This window comes from Myxine glutinosa, chromosome 9 (assembly GCF_964187855.1).
Source record: "Myxine glutinosa chromosome 9, kmMyxGlut1.1, whole genome shotgun sequence".
NCBI classification, from domain to species: domain Eukaryota; kingdom Metazoa; phylum Chordata; class Myxini; order Myxiniformes; family Myxinidae; genus Myxine; species Myxine glutinosa.
Window position 1 is genome coordinate 19,631,729 of NC_136269.1, and position 21,240 is coordinate 19,652,968.

Genomic DNA, 21,240 nt, shown 5'->3' on the forward strand with positions numbered 1-21,240 from the left:
AGAAGCAGCATGTCCAGAGTAGAATGACCTAGTCTGAATCCAAATTGATGATCGGATATCAAGCCATTGGAGAAGAGGAAGGATTTGATATCCAAAGCAATGATGGATTCCATGACTTTGCTGATAATTGGGAGCAGGCTGATTGGTCTGTAGTTGCAAGGATCTGTTTTTGCACCTTTTTTGTGTAAAGCGGTAATGTTTGCTGATTTCCAGGATGCTGGCAGATGACCTTGAGCAAATGAGAGGGTGAAAAGAACAGAGAGGGCGAGATAGAGCGGCAGAGCAGGATTTTAGGACCCGTGGGCTGATGCTGTCTGGTCCAGTTGCAGAATCAGAGTCGAGGTTTGACAAAAACTCCACCTTGTCAGGAGAAGGACACAGAGTCCAGGAGCAGTTGGGTTCGACTGGGTAAGGTCGGAACAGAGAGAGATGGGTTTGGGACACAAGATTTTGAGGCAAACAGAGTTGAGGCATTCGGCTTTGTCATGTGCGGTGTCAACTGTGTAGCCATTTGAGGTAAGGGAGGGGATGGAGGGGGAACAAACACCAGAAACGGATTTGACCAGATGCCACCAGGATTTGGAGGAAGGAGACAGGTTTGAGAGTTCATTATTGAGTGTGGAGAGATAGTGCTTCCTGGCACTCCTGAGGGTAGACACACACTTGTTCCGAGCTTGGTGGAAGGAACTGAGATTGCCTTCAGTTGGATTAGCCTTCCAAGAGGCAAAGGCAAGTTGTTTCAGGGCAACTGCCTCACCACAAGATTCAGTGTACCATGGACGGGAGGAAGGGTAAGACAACTGAAGACTAGATGGGATAAATCTGTGCATGAGAGAGAGCAGTTTGCTTTGGAAGAATTCCCAGGAAGAGTTGATGTCAGAGGCAGTGGAGATGGGAGACCAGTCCAGATGATTGATGGCTGCTTGAAGACCGTGCCAGTCGGCCTGAGTGAAATACCAGACTCAGCGACGCTGAGGAGGCTCTCTGAGAATGGCCAGAGAGATGTCCACTTTAACAAGCACATGATCAGAAGAACCGATTGGGGCAGAAGAAGAGCAGCAGACATTAGCAGGGAAGTTTGTCATAACCAAGTCTCGAAGAGAAGATACACCATTGGCTGAGATCCGGGTCGGGAAATTGACAGATTGTGTCAATCCCAGTGAGTCGCAGAAGTCCTTTGCTGAGGTGCCATGGCTGGTGAGAGATGAACCCACACCCAGCCAGCTGGCATGATGACAGTTGAAGTCGCCACATATGAGGAAGAGAGAGTTGGGATGAGTGGATAGAAGTTGGTCCATGTTGTCAGACAGTGAAATGTAAATGGAGTCATCACTGTTTGGAGGACGGTACAGAACACATGTGAACAAAATGTGGGAGTGGAGAGGAAGCCGTAGCCAGAGGTACTCCTGGGGGTGAGGTGGAGAGAGGGCAGTGCAAGGAGAGTGAGGAAGAGAGTTTTTGATAAAGATAGCCATCCCACCACCAGGACGAGGCTCAGGTCTATCATACCGGAGGAGGGAGTAACCAGGAAGAGATATTAAGGAATCAGAGACATCTTGAAAGAGGAAAGTTTCTGTTAAGCAGATCAAGTCTGGATTGTCAGAAGCAACCTGTATGGAGAGATCAGTCAGGTTTGAGCGAAGGCCCCGGATGTTTGAGGTCCATACCGTTAATGAAGAGAGAGGGGGAGCATCGAGGACAGGGGAGGGGAGAGGTCGGGTAAGATGAAGGATGAGAGGGGGAGGTAGGGAGAGCAGTTGATAGTGTGTCAGAGATTACCGAAGAGTTACAAGAAAGGGAAGGATGAGGAGAACGAAAGGTTTGATGGTGAAGGGATGAGGCACAGTGAGGGGTTGTTTGAGGGGGGGCAGAGGAAAGTAGAAGGGGAGGAGGCAGCTTTGAGGAGGAGGGGGGAGGGAGAATTTGAGAGGAATGGTATGGGAGGAGATTTGAATGGTAGGGGTTGGGGGGGAGTTTTGAAGGGGAGGAGTGAGAGGGGGGGGGGTTAGGAGGGGAGGGGCAAGGGGGGAGTTTAGGAGGGGAGGGGAAAGGGGGGAGTTTAGGAGTGGAGGGACAAGGGGGGAGTTTAGGAGTGTAGGGGCAAAGGGGGATTTGGAGGGGAGGGGCAAGGGGGGAGTTCAGGAGTGGAGGGGCAAGGGGGGAGTTTAGGAGTGGATGGGCAAGGGGTAGTTTAGGAGTGTAGGGGCAAGGGGGGTGATTTGGAGGGGAGGGGCAAGAGGGGAGTTTAGAAAGTGGATGATTAATGAAAGACGAACATTGATAACAAATTGGGTTTATTGTGATTTTCAAGTCAGCAATCCGATTAAGAACGATGGAAGAGGGATGGAATGAATGTGAATTTAGAGCATGCTGTGATTTAGAGTTATAAGGGATTGAATTTATTTATTTTGAAGTGGAATGAGTTGGAGAGGAAATTGAAAGAAGCCTTTTAAATATGAAGAAAAACAGCGTGTTGTAATATACCACTGAATAAAACACTGAAGGGGAAAGTTTAAACATATTTAAATAATATTTAAACAGAACCGTGAACAATCTTAAATGCACAAAATTCCAACGGGGGGAGGGTCGAGAGGGACCACCACGAGTCACGTGAACAGGGCAAAAGGTGGATGGCAAGGAGATAATGGGGGCGGGGCAAACAGCACACCTGCACAGAAGTACAGGATGAGACAACAGCACACGTGGAGAAAGGAAAATAAATGTTTTTGGTTATTTTGTGGGGGGGGGGGGGGGGGGGTTTGGGGGGTGGGGATTTAAAACGTCAGACAAAGAGTATTATGTTCGGGGTAGAAGGGAAAAATCTAAGAGCCAAGCAAAACACGAAGTAGGGGACTTAAGTTAACAAACACCGACGGGGGTACAAGGCCACACACGAGGAGCAGAACACGATTAATTACGGTATTTGCCAGACGGTATTTAAAACGTTAGACAAGTGGTCGATGTTCGGGGAAGTTAGGGGGAGAAGAGAAAATCTAAAAAATAAGCGATACAGCGAAGGAAAGAACTTAAATTCACAAAACACCGATGGGGGGAGGGAAGCCGAGAGAAACCAGGCTGCGCACGCGGTGGGAACAGAAAACGATTAAATTATACAAAAGTTTGCATGAATTGCAAATCAACACCAACTGGAAAACACACTGCAACACATGCACAATAAAAAACGAGTAGAAATTGATGAAGACACGAATAGAAAAAATACTTTAACTTTGCTGCTGTGCAGAGGTCGAAGTCGCTTCCTTGCTCGAGGGACCGGAAACGGTATCTCCTTTGAGATGCAGGTCGCATTTTGAGAGATCTTTGAGATCTGTCGGAAAGTTGAAGCTCAACCGAAGTAAATCGAAACATACCAGTAAATCCACCAAGGAATGGCTGAAAAGAAAGAAATGGAGGGTTCTGGAATGGCCAAGTCAAAGCCCGGATCTAAATCCCATTGAGATATTGTGGGGGGATTTGAAACGAGCTGTGCATGCAAGAAACCCCTCAAACATCGCACAGCTGAAAGAATTCTGCACGGAGGAGTGGGCAAAAATTTCTCCCAGTCGATGTCAGAGACTGGTAGACAGTTATAAGAAACGCCTACTTGAGGTTGTTTCTGCCAAAGGGGGCAATACCACCTATTAGAGCCAAGGTTGTACTTACTTTTTCCACATGCGAAATTTGCATTTATGTTTATTTAAATTATACAATGGACTACAAAATGTAAATGTTTCATGATATTTGTTATATTATATCACCTTTATCTGTCAATATTGTTGAAATGAAGATCAAATAGCTGTATGTTGAAATATGTTGAAAAAGTCAAAACTTTACATGGGGTGTACTTACTTTTTCACGTGACTGTACATACATACATACATACATACATACATACATACATACATACATACATATGTATATATACCTACCGATATACACATTCGGACCTCGCTATTCACAGTTCCGTTATTCGCGGCTGATAAAATGCGACCTGTTTCTCTATTTGCAGAGAAGTGTCCCACGAATTCGCAGTTTTTTGTTTTCCTATTCGCGGCTGTGTTACAGGAACTCGCGGTTTTTTTTTTCTATTCATGGCCGTGTTCTGCGAAATCGCGGTTTTTCAGGGGCGCAAAAAAGAAATTCACAAGCCGCTAGCTTGACACATTTATAAAACCAATCTTTCACCAGCCATGCATAAAGCAGCTGGACATACACAAAACAACATCTCCTACGAGCCGCGAGAATGACCTGCTTCTACGTTAACTGCCATGTGCTTTGCGTTTTCATGGCTTTCGTGGCCGCAAATTTTAGCCGCACTATAATCGAGAGCTTTTTGGGATTTTCCACCAGCTGCATAACACGTTATCCCCACGAGTTACTGTTCAGAATGAAAACACTCCACAATATCTATTAGTGCAATTAGCTGTCTCCCTTGTCCCCATAGAAACTGGCACGGCATGCATTCACGGATCTTCATCGACATTCGTGGGATTTGCCTCGCCATTCGCAGATTTTCGCGACTCGGGAATCTATCCCCCCTTTTTCCATTGAAACAATGCCCCGCTAATCGCCGTTTCGCAATTCGCGGGATTTTCCAGGAACATATCCCCTGCGAATAGCGGGGACCTACGATATATATATTTATGGCAGAGTGGCCAGACGGATGCCTCCTCAGTGAAAGACACATGAGAGCCCGCTTGGAGTTTGCAAAAAAAGCACCTAATGGACTCTCAGACTGTGAGAAACAAGATTCTGTGGTCTGATGAAACAAAGATTGAACTGTTTGGCCTAAATTCTAAGCATCATGTCTGGAGGAAACCAGGCACCGCTCATCACCTGCCTAATACCATCCCAACGGTGAAGCATGGTGGTGGCAGCATCATGCTGTGGGGGTGTTTTTCAGCAGCAGGGACTGGTCAGGGTTGAGGGAACAATGAACGGAGCAAAGTACAGAGATATCCTCAATGAAAATCTGAAACAGAGCGCTCAGGACCTCAGACTGGGCTGAAGGTTTACCTTCCAACAGGACAACGACCCTAAGCACACAGCCCAGACAACGCAGGAGTGGCTTAGGGACAACTCTGTGAAGGTCCTTGAGTGGCCCAGCCAGAGCCCTGACTTGAACCCAATCGAACATCTCTGGAGAGACCTGAAAATGGCTGTCCACTGACAATCCCCATCCAACCTGACAGAGCTTGAGAGGATCTGCATAGAAGAATGGCAGAAAATCCCCAAATCCAGGTGTGCAAAGTTTGTCGCGTCATACCCAAGAAGACTCGAGGCTGTAATCGCTGCCAAAGGTGCTTCAACTAAGTACTGAGTTAAGGGTTTGAATACTTATGTCAATGTGATATTTCTGTTTTTTCTTTTTAATAATTTTGCAAAACTTTCTAAAATCCTATTTTCTCTTTGTCATTATGGGGTATTGAGTGTAGATTGATGAGGGAAAAAATGAATTTAAACGATTTCAGCATAAGGCTGCAACATAACAAAATGTGAAAAAAGTGAAGGGGTCTGAATACTTTCTGAATGCACTGTAGCTCTGATATATTCCAATTGCAATGGCCCATTGGCTGACACCAGTGGCCTGAAGTCTGAGGCCCATACTTACCGTGGCCTTCACAGGGCCCCTGACGCCTATCGGCTCTAACCTTTCGATATTTGATGATCCTTTCAAGAGTTGGTTTGGTTGTTTTACACTAAAGGGAAAACTTAAAGGTAGGACATTGCGATTGTGAATATGACAGCTCCGAAGATGTCTTTGGCTTTGCATAGCACCAACATGGTAGCCTTGTGATTTTTCAGGTTACAATTGTGGGTGGAGTCAGTCCAGCTGGCCAACCAGTGGGTGGGACGGAGCATTACACACTGAAGGATGGACGGCGAACGAACAAGTGTATTGTTATATAGATATAATGTAACATATATATATATATATAAATATAAAATACATTTCTACATTTACATTTATACTTACATTTTGAAAATATTAACATTGCTTTTTCTTAATATTGACTGAACAACAAAATATGATTTTCTTCAAATCTGTCATCCATCAAAACCATTTTTCCGTTGTCTTAGGAATACATCTCCCCAGAGTCAACACTGGACAGTTTCTTTTCCACTGGTTATTTCCCACTTCGGAAAGGTTACTTTGTTTCAGCTCAAGCAAAGGGCGCTTGTCCTCCTTGTCACGATCCAAGACAGCCACTCAATCCTGGTGCCAAGTGTTCAGAAATCCCAGAATGGATTGGTGAAGGCCTCAAAGCCGGTCTTCTTCCTCCATTCGTGTGTGAAGCCTTCAAGTTGCGACAGATCATCTTGTCCACTCAGGTATGTGTTCTTAAATTGTTTGTGCATGTGATTTTTTTTCTTGTTATCCTTTGGCTGTGTAGTTCATGATCCATTTTTTTTTGGAACCATCATCATACTATAATGGAGGTATGTATGTATGTCCAGTACGTATATATGTATATAGCCAAAACTCCGGGAATTGCATTTATCATGAATTAAAATGAGTACAGCACATGACTTTTTGGGGAAACTTATGCTAGATTTCAATTGTAAATATATAGTGTGTCCACACAAAATAATTCAATTGGAGACGAAATAATGCAACTATCACAGAACATGCTTATATGAGCTGTTTCACAAGAACAGGGCTTTATTTGTTTTGTTTGAGAAGTGTTTTTGCTGCCCGTCATCAACGGACACTTCAACGAACACAATATCATACTGTATATAATTTGAGAAGTGTCTGTTTATTTATTTGTTTGTTTGTTTCACTTTTTTTTTTCTTTTTTTTTTATGTATACTGAATCGAGGCTCATGAAAGAGCTGACATTTACTTCACAAACAAATCAACCAGACAAACAAAATATATAAAAAGAGGGAGCGGAAGACAAGAGAAGGGGAAGCACACAAACACTTGAGAGCACACAACATTTAAGAGCAGGGAGATGTGTGGGAGGGAGAGGGCTTGGGGGGAGGAGTCGTGGGAAGGGGGGTGGGGGGTGGGAGAAGTATAAAACACAAGGACACCAAGGAAAGGACTTCCAGGACAGAAGTTGGTATTTCAAAAAAGTGGAATTGGGGTGAAATTAGCGGGGATAGAAAAGATCAAGGTTTTGGATGGGGGAAGATAAGAGATGGTGGTGAACAGCTGTTTTAAAGACCTGGAGGGTGGAGTGGGATTGAAGAGAGTGAGGAAGTTTGTTCCAGAGGCGGGAGAAAAGAGGAATGAAGGAGTGAAGGTGAGCAGAGAGTCTTGATTTTGGCAGTTTGACCATAAGAGGGTTGCAGGCAGATCTTGTGCGACCTGTAGGAATATTTGCGGGACAGAGCCCAGAGAGAGCTGGGGGGGCAAGGCCAGAGAGGAGTCGGTAGAAGACGGAAAGACTTCCATGTACTACTGAATCGCTGGACAGAATGACTTGAAAGCTAGTAGTTATATTCGCAGTGTGCACGGCAAGCTTTTAGGTGGTAAAATAAATCCATAGTACTGGGGATTTAGGGTGGAGGGAGCACCCCGATTCTCTCCATGTAAATATGGCATAGCAAGGTTGTCTGTTTGCCACGTTACTTATTTTCCTTGTACAGTTAGTTCCCTGTAGCAAGCTACATCGCTTGCCAGAGATGTTACATTGTTTATACTAGCTCCAGGTGAGAGCGGGCATTTAAAGCCAGATTAAAATGCACCAATTCCAGGGGAATTAGCCCATCTGGAATTCAGGGGGATTGACCTGCCCATAAGGATGAGGGAATTAATCCATCTGTAATTCTGAGAGAATTAACCCATCCATCTGTAATTCCAGACTAATTATAAAAAAAATTTTTTTAAAACCACCTTTAGAGGCCATTTTTCCCTGCAAAGCGGGGGTTGGCCTTTTTCGGGGACCGTGGTTGTTGTTGTTTTTTTTGGTCCCCTTTTTGAAGCAATGTTTTACGGCCGGATGCCCTTCCTGCCACCAACCCTGTTTGTCGCCTTTTTACGACACACAGGGAATTACCAGTGAACTGGTACTCAATTTGCCGACCTCGGAAGGATGACAGGCTGAATCAACCCCCCTGGTGTTAATTCAGCGATCGACCGGGATTCGAACCCAGGATCCTTGGATCCTAAGCTGGCACCCTAGCCGCTAGCCCAACACCAGGCTAAATATACTGGCTGTAATTATACTGGCTGTAATTATACTGGCTGTAATTCCAGGGGAATTAACTATCTGTAATTCTGTAGAAATTAACGCATCTGTAATTCTGGGTGAATTAAACCATCTGTAATTTTGGGGGAATTACCCCGACCGTAAGTCCAGGGGAATTAACCCATCTGTAATTCTGGGGGAATTAACCCATTCGTTATTGTGTGGGAATTAACGCATTGGTAATTCTTGGGGAATTGACCCATCCGTAATTCTGGAGGAATTAACCCATCTGTTATTGTGTGGGAATGAACCCATCGGTAATTCTGGGGGAATTAATCTGTCCGTAATTCCAGGGGAATTGTGCAATCAGTAATTTTGGGGGCAATTAATCGATCAATAATTATGGGGGAATTAACGGTCTGTAATTCCAGGGGAATTGAGCAATCAGTAATTTTGGGGGAATTCACCCATCCATAATTCTGAGGGAATTAACCCATCTGTAATTTTGGGGGAATTACCCCGACCGCAAGTTCAGGGGAATCGACTCATCTGTTATTCTGGCTGAATTAACCCATCCATAATTCTGGGGGAATTACCCAGACCGTAAGTCCAGGGGAATTAACCCATCTGTTATTCTGGGTGAATTAACCCATCCATAATTCTTGGGGAATTAACCCATCTGTAATTTTGGAGGAATTACCCAGACCGTAAGTGCAGGGGAATTAACCCATCTGTTATTCTGGGTGAATTAACCCATCCATAATTCTTGGGGAATTAACCCATCTGTAATTTTGGAGGAATTAACCTGACCGTAATTCTGGGGGAATTAACCGATTAGTAATTCTGGGGGAATTAACCGATTAGTAATTCTGGGGGAATTAACCCATCTGTAATTTTGGGGGAATTACCCCTACCGCAAGTTCAGGGGAATCGACTCATCTGTTATTCTGTCTGAATTAACCCATCCATAATTCTGGGGGAATTACCCAGACCGTAAGTCCAGGGGAATTAACCCATCTGTTATTCTGGGTGAATTAACCCATCCATAATTCTGGGGGAATTAACCCATCTGTAATTTTGGAGGAATTAACCTGACCGTAATTCTGAGGGAATTAACCGATTAGTAATTCTGGGGGAATTAACCGATTAGTAATTCTGGGGGAATGAACCCATCCATAATTTTTTATTTTTTTATTTTTTTTGTATACTGAATCGAGGCTCGTGAAAAAGCTAACATTTATTTCACAAACAAATCAACCAGACAAACAAAACATACAAAAAGAGGGAGCGGAAGACAAGATGGGGGGAGGAGGGGAAGCACACAAACACAACACCTGAGAGCAGGGAGAAGCACGGGAGGGAGAGGGCCTGGGGGGAGGAGGCGTGGGAAGGGGGGGGGGGGGGGGGAGAGGTATAAAACACAAGGAGACCAACGACCTCCAGGACAGAAGTTGGTATTTCAAAAAAGTGTAGGATTTGGGGTGAAATTAGCGGGGGTAGAAAAGATCAAGGTTTTGGATGGGGGAAGATGAGAGATGGTGGTGAACAGCTGTTTTAAAGACCTGGAGGGTGGAGTGGGATTGAAGAGAGTGAGAGAGTTTGTTCCAGAGGCGGGATAAAAGAGGAATGAAGGAGTGAAGGTGAGCAGAAAGTCTTGATTTTGGCAGTTTAACCATAAGAGGGTTGCATGCAGATCTTGTGTGACCTGTAGGAATATTTGGGGGACAGAGCCCAGAGAGGAGTCGGTAGAAGACGGAAAGACGACCAACCTGCCTGCGGTGAATGAGTGAAAGGCCCTTGGAGTTAGCTTCATCGCGGGAGATTCCAATGATTCTGAACGCTTTGGTTTCAACAGCGTGAAGACGAGCTAGGTGTGCGGCAGGAGCACCAGCCCAGAGGGGAGAGCAGTATTCCAATGAGCTGCGGATGAAAGCCTTGTATGTGGTGAGGAGCTCAGGTGTGCCAAGGAAGGACTTCGCAGGACGGAGGATGCCCAGTCGGCGACTGGCTTTGGAGGCCAGATTTGAAATGTGGTTTTCGCAGGAAAGATCATGGCAGATAGTGAGACCCAAAAGCTTGAGTGACAGAACTTCTTGGAGAGGATTATTCAGAAAGTGGATGGGAGGGTTGTCCAGTCGGTCTTTTCGGAGAGACATCGTAAGAGTGTGAGATTTGTCAGGATTGAAAGACATGTTCCACTTGTTTGCCCAGTCTGTGATTTTGACCAGGTCTGCAGAGAGTGAGGAGGCTGCAGACTGCCGATCTGAGGGATGAGGAATGGAGCGACAGAGAGTAGAGTCGTCAGCAAAGAGACAGAGAGGATTTTCAAGAGAGTCAGAGAGATCATTGATGAAGACCAGAAAAAGCACAGGGCCCAGGACACTGCCTTGGGGAACTCCAGCCTGAACGGGAAGAGGAGATGAGAGAAACCCATTCAGGGCCACACGTTGACTACGACTAGAGAGGAAGTCCGCCAGCCATGCGTGGAGATTTCCATGGATACCAAAGGAGGAGAGTTTCGGGTGAGCAGAGCGGGGTGCCAGACCGTATAGAAGGCACGTGATATGTCAAGGGAGACAGCTCCAATTTCCTGTTTGGTATTGAGGACCTCCATCCATTGTTGAGAAAGCAGAAGCAGCATGTACAGAGTAGAGTGACCAGGTCTGAAACCAAATTGATGGTCAGAGATCAAGCCATTGGAGAAGAGGAAAGATTTCATATCTGAAGCAATGATGGATTCCATGACTTTGCTGATAATTGGGAGAAGGTTGATTGGTCTGTAGTTGCTAGGATCTGTTTTTGCACCTTTTTTGTGCAAAGCGGTGATGTTGGCTGATTTCCAAGCAGATGGCAGATGACCTTGAGCAAAAGAGAGGGTGAAGAGAACAGAGAGAGGGAGTGAAAGAGCGGAAGAACATGATTTTAGGACCCGTGGGCTGATGCCGTCAGGACCAGTTGCAGAATCAGAGTCGAGGGTTGACAAACACTTTTCCACCTTGCCAGGAGGAAAGGACACTGAGTCCAGGAGCAGCTGGGTACGACTGGGTACGGGGGGTACAGAGAGGGATGGGTTTGGGACACAAGATTTAGAGGCAAACACAGAGTTGCGGCATTCAGCTTTTTCACGTGCGGAGTCAGCCGTGTAGCCGAGGGAGGGGATGGAGGGGGAACAAACACCAGAAACAGATTTGACCAGACGCCACCAGGATTTGGAAGAGGGCAACAGATAAGAGAGTTCGGTCTTGAGAACGGAGAGATATAGTTTCCTGGCTCTCCTGAGGGTGGACACACACTTGTTTCGGGCTTTGTGAAAGGAAATGAGATTTCCTTCCGTTGGATTTGCTTTCCAGGAGACGAAAGCAGGTTGTTTCTGGGCCACAGCCTCACCACAAGATTCCGTGTACCATGGACGGGAGGAAGGGTATGACAACTGAAGACGAGATGGGATAAATCTGTGCATGAGAGAGAGCAATTTACTTTGGAAGAATTCCCAGGATGAGTTGATGTCAGAGGCGGTAGAGATGGGAGACCAGTCCAGATGATTGATGGCTGCTTGAAGACCGTGCCAGTTGGCCTGAGTGAAATGCCAGACTCGCCGACGCTGAGGAGGCTCTCTGAGAATGGTCAGAGAGATGTCCACTTTGACAAGCACTTGATCAGATAAGCCGATTGGAGCAGAAGAAGAGCAGCAGACATTTTCAGGGAAGTTAGTCATAACCAAGTCCAGAAGAGAAGATGCTCCGTTGACTGAGATCCGGGTCGGGAAATTGACAGATTGTGTCAGTCCCAGTGAGTCGCAGAAGTCCTTTGCTGAAGAGCCATGGCTGGTGAGAGAGGTACCCACACCCAGCCAACTGGCATGGTGACAATTGAAATCACCACATATGAGGAAGAGAGAGTTGGGATGGGTAGAAAGAAGTTGGTCCATATTATCAGACAGCGAGATGTAGATGGAGTCATCACTGTTTGGTGGACGGTACAACACACATTTGAACAAAAGGTGGGAGCGAAGGGGAAGCCGTAGGCAAAGGTATTCCTGGGGGTGAGGTGGAGAGAGGGCAGTGCAGGGCGAGTGAGGAAGAGAGTTTTTTATAAAGATAGCAACCCCACCTCCAGGACGAGGCTCAGGTCTATCATACCGGAGGAGGGAGTAACCTGGGAGAGATACCAAGGAATCAGAGACATCATGAAGGAGGAAAGTTTCTGTTAAGCAGATCACATCTGGTTTGTCAGAAGCAACCTGTATGGAGAGATCAGTCAAGTTTGAGCGAAGGCCCCGGATGTTTGAGGTCCATACCGTTAATAGAGAGGAAGGCGGAGCATCAGATACATAATTCTGGGGGGATTAACCCATCTGTAATTTTGGGGGAATTACTCCGACCGCAAGTTCAGGGGAATCGACTCATTTGTTATTCTGGCTGAATTAACCCATCCATAATTCTGGGGGAATTACCCAGACCGTAAGTCCAGGGGAATTAACCCATCTGTTATTCTGGGTGAATTAACCCATCCATAATTCTTGGGGAATTAACCCATCTGTAATTTTGGAGGAATTAACCTGACCGTAATTCTAAGGGAATTAACCGATTAGTAATTCTGGGGGAATTAACCGATTAGTAATTCTGGGGGAATTAACCAAGCTTTAATTCTGGGTGAATTAACCCGTCCGTAATTCCAGGGGAATTGAACAATCAGTAATTTTGGGGGAACTCTCCCATCTGTAATTCTGTGTGGATTGACCCATCTGTAATTTTGGGGGAATTACCCCAACCCAACCGTAAGACCAGGGGAATTAATCCATCTGTAATTCTGGGGGAATTAACCCATCCATTATTGTGTGGGAATTAGCCCATCGGTAATCTGGATGAATTGACCCATCCATAATTCTGGGGGAATTAACCCATCCGTTATTGTGTGGGAATTAACCCATCGATAATTCTGGGGGAATTAACCTGTCCGCATTTACAGGGGAATTGAGCAATCAGTAATTCTGGGGGAATTAACCCATCCGTTATTGTGTGGGAATTAACCCATCCATAATTCTGGGGGAATTAACCCATCCGTAATTCTGGGGGAATTAACCCATCCATAATTCTGGGGGAATTAATCCGTCCGCATTTCCAGGGGAATTGAGCAATCAGTAATTTTGGGGGCAATTAATCGATCAATAATTCTGGGGGAATTAACCGTCTGTAATTCCAGGGGAATTGAGCAATCAGTAATTTTGGGGGAATTCACCCATCTGTAATTCTGGGTGAATTAGCCCATCTGTAATTTTGGGGGAATTACCCCATCTGTAATTCTGGGTGAATTAGCCCATCTGTAATTCTGGGTGAATTAGCCCATCTGTAATTTTGGGGGGAATTACCCCAACCGTAAGTCCAGGGGAATCAACCCATCTGTTATTCTGGGTAAATTGACCCATCCATTAAAAAAAAACAAAAAAAAAACACCTTTAGAGGCCATTTTTCCCTGCAAGCGGGGGTTGGCCTTTTTCGGGGACCGTGGCTGTTATTGTTTTTTGGTCTCCTTTTTGAAGCAATGTTTTACGGCCGGATGCCCTTCCTGCCGCCAACCCTTTTTGTCGCCTTTTTACGACCAACAGGGAATTACCAGTGAACTGGTACTCAATTTGCCGACCTCGGAAGGATGACAGGCTGAGTCAACCCCCCTGGCGTTAATTCAGCAATCGACCGGGATTCAAACCCAGGATCCTAGGATCCTAAGCTGGCACCCTAGCCGCTAGCCCAACACCAGGCTTATTGACCAATTGACCCAATTGACCCATCCATAATTCTGGGGAAATTTACCCATCTGTAATTTTGAAGGAATTAACCTGACTGACCGTAATTCTGAGGGAATTAATCGATTAGTAATTCTGGGGGAATTAACCAAGCTGTAATTCTGGGTGAATTTACCCCTCCGTAATTCCAGGAGAATTGAGCAATCAGTAATTTTGGGGGCAATTAATCGATCAATAATTCTGGGGGAATTAACCGTTAGTAATTCCAGGGGAATTGAGCAATCATTAATTTTGGGGGAATTCACCCATCTGTAATTCTGGGGGAATTAACCCATCCGTAATTCTGGGGGAATTAACCTGTCCGTAAGGATGGATTATTTGCCAGTGATATTAATATGTTGCTTTAAGTAAGCATGGAGCTTTTGCCACCACTTTTTGCATCAAGTATTTTCTAATGTCCAATGTTGGTAACACCAATATTATTGCATGTGATGAGATTTGAATTGTATTTTAATGATATATCTGAAAATAAGATGTCTAACTTGGTCACATGTGAGCTGTCAGATCTGCTTGCATTCTGATAGGCTTGTTCAATACTGAAACTGCTGTTCGGTTGTGTTTCCAGCAGGGATGTTGCGTTGCATATAAATAAAATAATAACCATCATTTGTAATGGGTCAAATGGGTCAAATAAATATAAATGGGTCAAATAAATGGGTCAAATAAATGGGTGTTATGGGTCATGGATGGGTGGGTCAAATGGGATGGGGTAAATGGGATGGGTCAAATAAATAATACAATAATAAATAAATAATAAATAAAAATAAATAACCACCTTTAGAGGCCATTTTTCCCCGCAAAGCAGGGGTTGGCCTTTTCCAGGAACCGTGGTTGTTGTTTTTTGGTCCCCTTTTTGAAGCAATGTTTTACGGCCGGATGCCCTTCCTGACGCCAACCCTTTTTGCCGCCTTTAACGACAAACAGAGAATTACCAGTAAACTGGTACTCAATTAGCCGACCTCGGAAGGATGACAGGCTGAGTCAACCCCCCTGGCGTTAATTCAGCGATCGACCGGGATTCGAACCCAGGATCCTAGGATCCTAAGCTGGCACCCTAGCCGCTAGCCCAACACCAGGGCCAGGATGGTTTTTATTTTGGGGGTAATTAAGCCATTTGACCGATCTGCAATCATGAATGTAAAATATCCCAAGGCCTATTTTGTGTCGGGAGACATTTGGAATGGTACCTTGGCATCAGAGTAAATAGGATTGGATTTTAAATAATATCAGATGTAGATCTTGTGAGAAGAGTAACAAACATTTTACGTTGCCTTAGATGGTAAGCTTTAGGTTAGTAAATCGATCGATTCAGTTGATGGGTTACATGAATGTAAATGACACATTGCATCTGGATGCAAGTTTCTCGGTTTCCTTGTGTCGAGTTTACTGTTCTTTGTGCAGGTGGAATGTGTGCATCTGCAGAGTTCCCACCTGTGCTCCCGTAATATACGCTATGCGATCTATAGCCTCCTCCTAGGAGGCCCTGCAACTAGTCTTCGACCGAAAAGCCGTCACCACAGATCATCTGGAAAATGGTGTCTTGTGGAGATAGATCGCCGTGGCAAGGGACTGTTGCACACTCAAGTCAGACCTGAAGACTCGGCCTTATTTGCCCAAGATATCCCTGAACTGCATCGCTTGCCAGAGGTGACTTTTCTTTCTTCGTCTCGTAGAAATGTTGTCACAATGTCTAGTTCCACGTGACTTTAAGCTGCAGACCCAGCGCAGAATTATCCAATGCCGAAATATTCCAGCGAGCTATATGTTGGTCAACAATAGATCACGGAATCTATTAGAAATAATGTATAAATTTGGTGATGACGGTGAGAATTCTACAACTGCGAAACATCCTTTGCTGATTGTTTGATCTTGCATGCAGTACCGTAGCTTGTTTATGCGAACAACATAAACAGAGTATACCTGCTGAAAGTAATTAGTCTTTAAGAGCCTTTTCTTATTATTTGGTATTCAAAAGGTGTTTCCTGGCGTTCGAGAGGCGTGGTTTGCAAGTATATTCATACAGTACGTCATTAGTCCATTTATTTAATTAATTTCATCTTTGCTGACTTGCATGCAGAGGGGAGGCAGCCAAAGGACAGACTTGATCGGGCAGAGAGTGTGGAGGAAGAACAGCAGACAGGATTTGAGAACATGGACACTGATACCCTGTGTCTACCTTCTCGGGGGAGAAGTAGACGGAGTGCAGTAGACAGTGGGTATGTCTGTGTAAGTGGGAGACCGAACAGCATGTGCTGGGTACACATGAGAGTTGGAAGCAAAGACAGAGTTTAGACATTCTACCTTATCTTGGGCAGAGTATGGAGTACTGCCTTTTGAGTTAAGGATGGGATGGAAGAGGAACATACATCACTACATCAGAGACAGACTTGACAGGGCACCACCCATGACTTGGAGGTGGGAGACTGGTCGGAGAGTTTGGCCTTGCGATTTGCAAGATTATATTTTTTCTGGCTTGCCTCAGGTGAATATTGGAAAGACGAAGGTGATGGCAAGTGGTAAAGCATGTGGTGAGGTGGAAAGAACTGGGAAGTGGCCTGTGCTGTGTGCAGGAAGGGTGTCGGAGTGAACGCCATTCAATGTACAATGTGCGCTGAGTGGGTTCATGAAAAATTGAGTGGTCTGAAAGGGTCATTAACCAGTGTGGCAGCTACATTCAAATGTAAGGTGTGCACAGAGGGAGCTGCAGATGGAGGAAATGTTGAGTTGGATTTTGGAGACGGCGTGAAGCTGGAAGGTGTGAAAACATTTTGCTATCTCGGAGACGTGCTGAATGGAGAAGGTGGATCAGACTCGGCAACGGTTGCTAGAGTGAGATGTGCATGGAAGAAGTTTCGGGAACTGAGTGGCGTGCTGACGAGGAGGGGAGTGTCGTTGAAGCTGAAGGGAAAGGTGTATGCTGCATGTGTGAGAAGTGTTATGATTTATGGGGAGCGAGACATGGGTAATGAACGTAGAGCAGCAACGAAGGTTGGAAAGGGTGGAAATGCGAATGGTTCGGTGGATGTGTGGAGTATCGTTGAGAGAGAGGAAGAAAAATGATGAATTGCGAAAGATGATGGGAATAGAGCCTGTGATTGATGCTGTGAAGAGGAACAGGTTGAGCTGGTTTGGTCATGTGTTGAGGAAGGATGAAAGTGACTGGTTGAGAAGAGTGATGGAAATGAATGTAGAAGGAAGTAGAGGACGGGGAAGACCGAGAAAGGCTTGGCTAAAGATGGTGGAAGAAGAAATGCGGGCAAGGGGGTTAACAAGGAGAGATGCAGAAAATAGGGCAAAATGGAGAAGATTGTCATGGGGACCGCAAGGCTAACCCCCGCTCTAGTAGGGAAAATGGCCTTTAAAATGCATGTTGTTGTTGTTGGCTTGCCTCAGGGTGGACGCACACTTGCTGCGAGCCTTCCTGATTGAAAGAAAGTTATCCTCAGTCGGGTTAGCTTTCCAAGCTGAGAAAACAAGCTGCTTGACTGCAACCGCCTCCCCACCAGATTCAGTGTGTGAGGGTCGAGAGGATGGATATGGAAGTTGCATGTGAGATTAGATAAACCAGTGCACGAGAGAAAGTTAGTTTCGGTGAGAGAACTCTCAGTTAGAATCAATATCGGGTGCTGTGGAGAAGGTGGTCCAAGGGTCCCCACCAGTTGGCATGTCCAAAAAGCCCCTGCGTCATTGTTGTTACTCCCTTGAAATGGCCACATACGTGTGGGCCTTGATGAGAAAGTAATCAGGGGAGCCAATGGGGACAGAAGATGAACAAGAAGATTAGATGGAAAATTAGATGGAAAATTAGTCATTACTCGGTTCAGGAGGGAGGAAGTACTCTGCAGATATCCGGTTGGGAAATTGATCGACTGGGTCAAACCCACGGAGTCGCAGAAGGCCTTTGCTGCAATGCCATGGCTGTTTGTTACCGAACGAACACCCAGCTCGCTGGTGTGGTGACCGTTAAAATCGTCACAAATGAAAAACAGAGCGTTGTAATCATTGGGTGGATGGTATGTCCCACTCGGTGCAGGAGAACACGAGCGAGAGGGACACGTGGCTGGAGGAAGGTGAATGGGACATGGGTAAAGAGGGAGGGGACACGTGGAGGGAGAAAGGGGAGCAGGAGGTGCGGTGGTGGGAAGGGGAGCAGGAGACGTGGTGGGGGATGTGGGTCGTGGAGCTGGTGGTTTTGGAGGGACACAGGAGAGGTACAGACTGGTAAGTGCTCATTGTCCTATGCTGGCTTTCTCTGCAGACTGGACTTCTCATGATACCCAATTCTGGAAAACGAAGACAGACATCGCAGTGAGGATAAAATGAAGGGTTATTGAAAGCGTACTGGGAACATGCGTGATCCACAGACTAATAAACTAAATTGTTTGAAGAAGAGCAAGAGATCTAGATGAGGAAGAAGAAAACGTGTTGAGTTTGTGACAGACAAGTTCATGAAGTGAAACATTGAAAAATGTCATCAAAAGATGTTCCAGTACAATAACACTTCGCTTAACGCTGCCCTGAACAATGCTGATTGGTTAGAGCTTTTTGTCCTCGAGAAATGTTTCCGAAAAAAAAATGAATAAAATCCATCATCACGTGCAGCACCTGCCGAATAAACACACCCGCCACCATCGTTTGAACTGGAAGCGCATGCCCTGAGCCAATCAGCGCTGTTTACTCTGCCTTTATCTGGCAGCACAATGAGCCTCCTCCCACCTTGTCTCCGACTGCTGCCCTGTCGGAGCTGTGGGAGCAGGAGCGATGGCGATTGATCTTTTTATTGATGCTTGCACACATTTTATGTTTTTGTTTATACTTGTTATTGGACAAAAAAAAAATTTTGACGTGTGTGTGTGTGTGTGTGTGTGTGTGTGTGTGTGTGTGTGTGTGTGTGTGTGTGTGTGTGTGTGTGTGTGTGTGTGTGTGTGTGTGTGTGTGGTGTGTGGTGTGTGGTGTGTGTTGTGTGTTGTGTTTTTTTGTGTGTCCGATCACTTATACTTGTCTACAGGTCACAATTTAAAAATGATCTTCACGAAACTTCACCAAATGGTAGAGGTGGTGTTCCGACAGAATCCTATTTAGTTTTGAGGTCAAAAGGTCAACCACCTTTTTCCTAATTTCTAAAATCCTCAATTTTTATCCGATTGACTTGAAATTTGAATAGGATTTTCATATCGGCGAACTGAATTCAACTACCAACTATTTTTGAGATCAACATAGGTCAAAAGGTCAACATAGGTCATAAGGTCAACATCGGCCAAAAGGTTAACAACCATTTCAAATTTCTAAAATCCTCAATTTTCATCCGATTGACTTGAAATTTGAATAGGATTTTCATATCGGCGAACTGAATTCAACTACCAACTATTTTTGAGATCAACATAGGTCAAAAGGTCAACATAGGTCATAAGGTCAACATCGGCCAAAAGGTTAACAACCATTTCAAATTTCTAAAATCCTCAATTTTCATCCGATTGACTTGAAATTTGAATAGGATTTTCATATCGGCGAACTGAATTCAACCACCAACTTTTTTTGAGGTCTAAAGGATGCTCTACTGAGTGCCATTCTGCTTTGTTCTCTTTTGCCAAGTGTCGCTCTATGAGTGATTTTTCATTGATTTTTTAAAAATAAAATATGATAATTATTTTTATTTATAAAATAAGTTTACCATCTGTATTATTATTTTTGCTGATATAACGAAGCACCTCTCTTACTCGCTTACTCCATTTGTAGAGCATAATTTTGTCATATTTAATATGAATGTTTTTAACTCAAAAAAAAAAAATTGAAACATCATGACTGCTTGCCTCGAGTGGAGATCGGGTTTATCAGTGATGCTTCACATTATAATTATTTTGCTTCTTCTAAATTATGTCTAGATCCAGGTGGACAGTCGCTACCATCTCTTGCTTACCATAATGGGCTGCTCTGCTGAAGATTTGGCCGATGTACCAACAGACCTGCAGCTGCCAATTGCAGCCACCAGGCACTGGCTAATCCATGCCGTCGCTCCCAAGCCTCGTCCGTTGCATCTGCATGCACTACTGCTGGGTTTTGTATACGGAAAATTGACAGCCTCCATTTCTGCTGGTAGTACCACAAGTATTGTTCCATTGCTGTAACCAATCATTGTACCTGTCGAGATATCTTCTTTTTTTTTTCTTCGTGTAGGAGCAAACATTAATCAACACACAAAAAAAACGGACACATAAAACATAATAAAGGGAGCGGGAGACAAAATGGGGAGAAAGAGGGAAGCACACGAGTACAACAGTAGAGTACAGGGACATCGGGAGATCTGTGGGACGGAGAGGGCTTGGGGGGATAGGGTGGGCTGGGAGAGGTATAAAACACATGGACACTGCTAGGACTTCCAGGAAAGAAGTAGGTATTTCAAAAAAGTGGATCTGGGGTGAATTAACGGGGGTAGAAAAGATCATGTAGTTAAACATACAGGCCTTTAGATTACATGCCCCCTACAGTGACTAACGCTGTGCCTAAAGTAATTGCGGCCAATTAATCCTTTCCCCCCCCCCCCCCCCAAAAACAACATTGACAGTATCAAAAACAAATTCAAGTGGAAATGTCTGGAAGAGAGAAGTACATGTAACTTTCTTAATTCTCTCCCGCACCCCATCTGGCTATCTCCTTCCCCCTCCCGCCCCTAACCACTCCCTCATATTATATGTGATTTGACCATCGGTTCAGATGACGACTATAAACAGGCCAACATTATTAAGTAAGCATGGTGGTGGTGCGGGAGGAGGGAAGAGGGAGAGGTGTGGGGGAGGAGGGGAAGCTAAATTGAGAAAGTTAAAGGGAGATAAGGAAGTCGGGGACGTGGGGGGGGGGGGGGGGGGGCAAAACAAGCTGTCCAATCACATATCGGGACTTGTCATACAAGATGATATTTCGTTTTACATTCACTCCAATAAAGCAAATGGCTATTTCATGACCATTGTTATTCGAGTTATTTGGCATTGTGACCGATGTCCGCTTATACTATAATTAATACCCATTATTTGCTCATTCAAGGAGAGGTACCATGTTTGCCATTCCTTTTGATTTTTTACCACATAAAAAGGAGTTTTGTTATTGCAGAAATGAGTTATCTTCATTTCGAACACAAAAATGGTGGAATTTTGACCCCCCCCCCCCTCCTGTCCCCCCCCCCCTCCCCACCCTCCACGTATTCTACATACCCCCTTCCCTTGTCCTTTCCTGCTCTCTTCTAAGTTCCTTCTAGCTTATTATCTTCCCCTTCTGTTTCCTTTTCAAACTTTCAACTTTCTAAGT

General features: G+C 45.0%; 1 protein-coding gene across 3 annotated transcripts in view; it reads left to right on the forward strand.

Annotated features, from left to right (window-relative positions):
* The window catches only part of ASTE1 (asteroid structure-specific endonuclease 1), a 47,658-nt gene that overhangs the window by 18,216 nt on the left and 8,202 nt on the right, over positions 1-21,240 (forward strand). For all 3 annotated transcript variants that reach the window (XM_068129518.2, XM_068129519.2, XM_068129517.2), the window contains 3 exons: positions 6,079-6,330; positions 15,343-15,588; positions 19,824-20,034. In XM_068129518.2, coding sequence (XP_067985619.2) covers positions 6,079-6,330; positions 15,343-15,588; positions 19,824-20,034 — 709 coding nt within the window. The remainder of the gene's footprint in view (positions 1-6,078; positions 6,331-15,342; positions 15,589-19,823; positions 20,035-21,240) is intronic.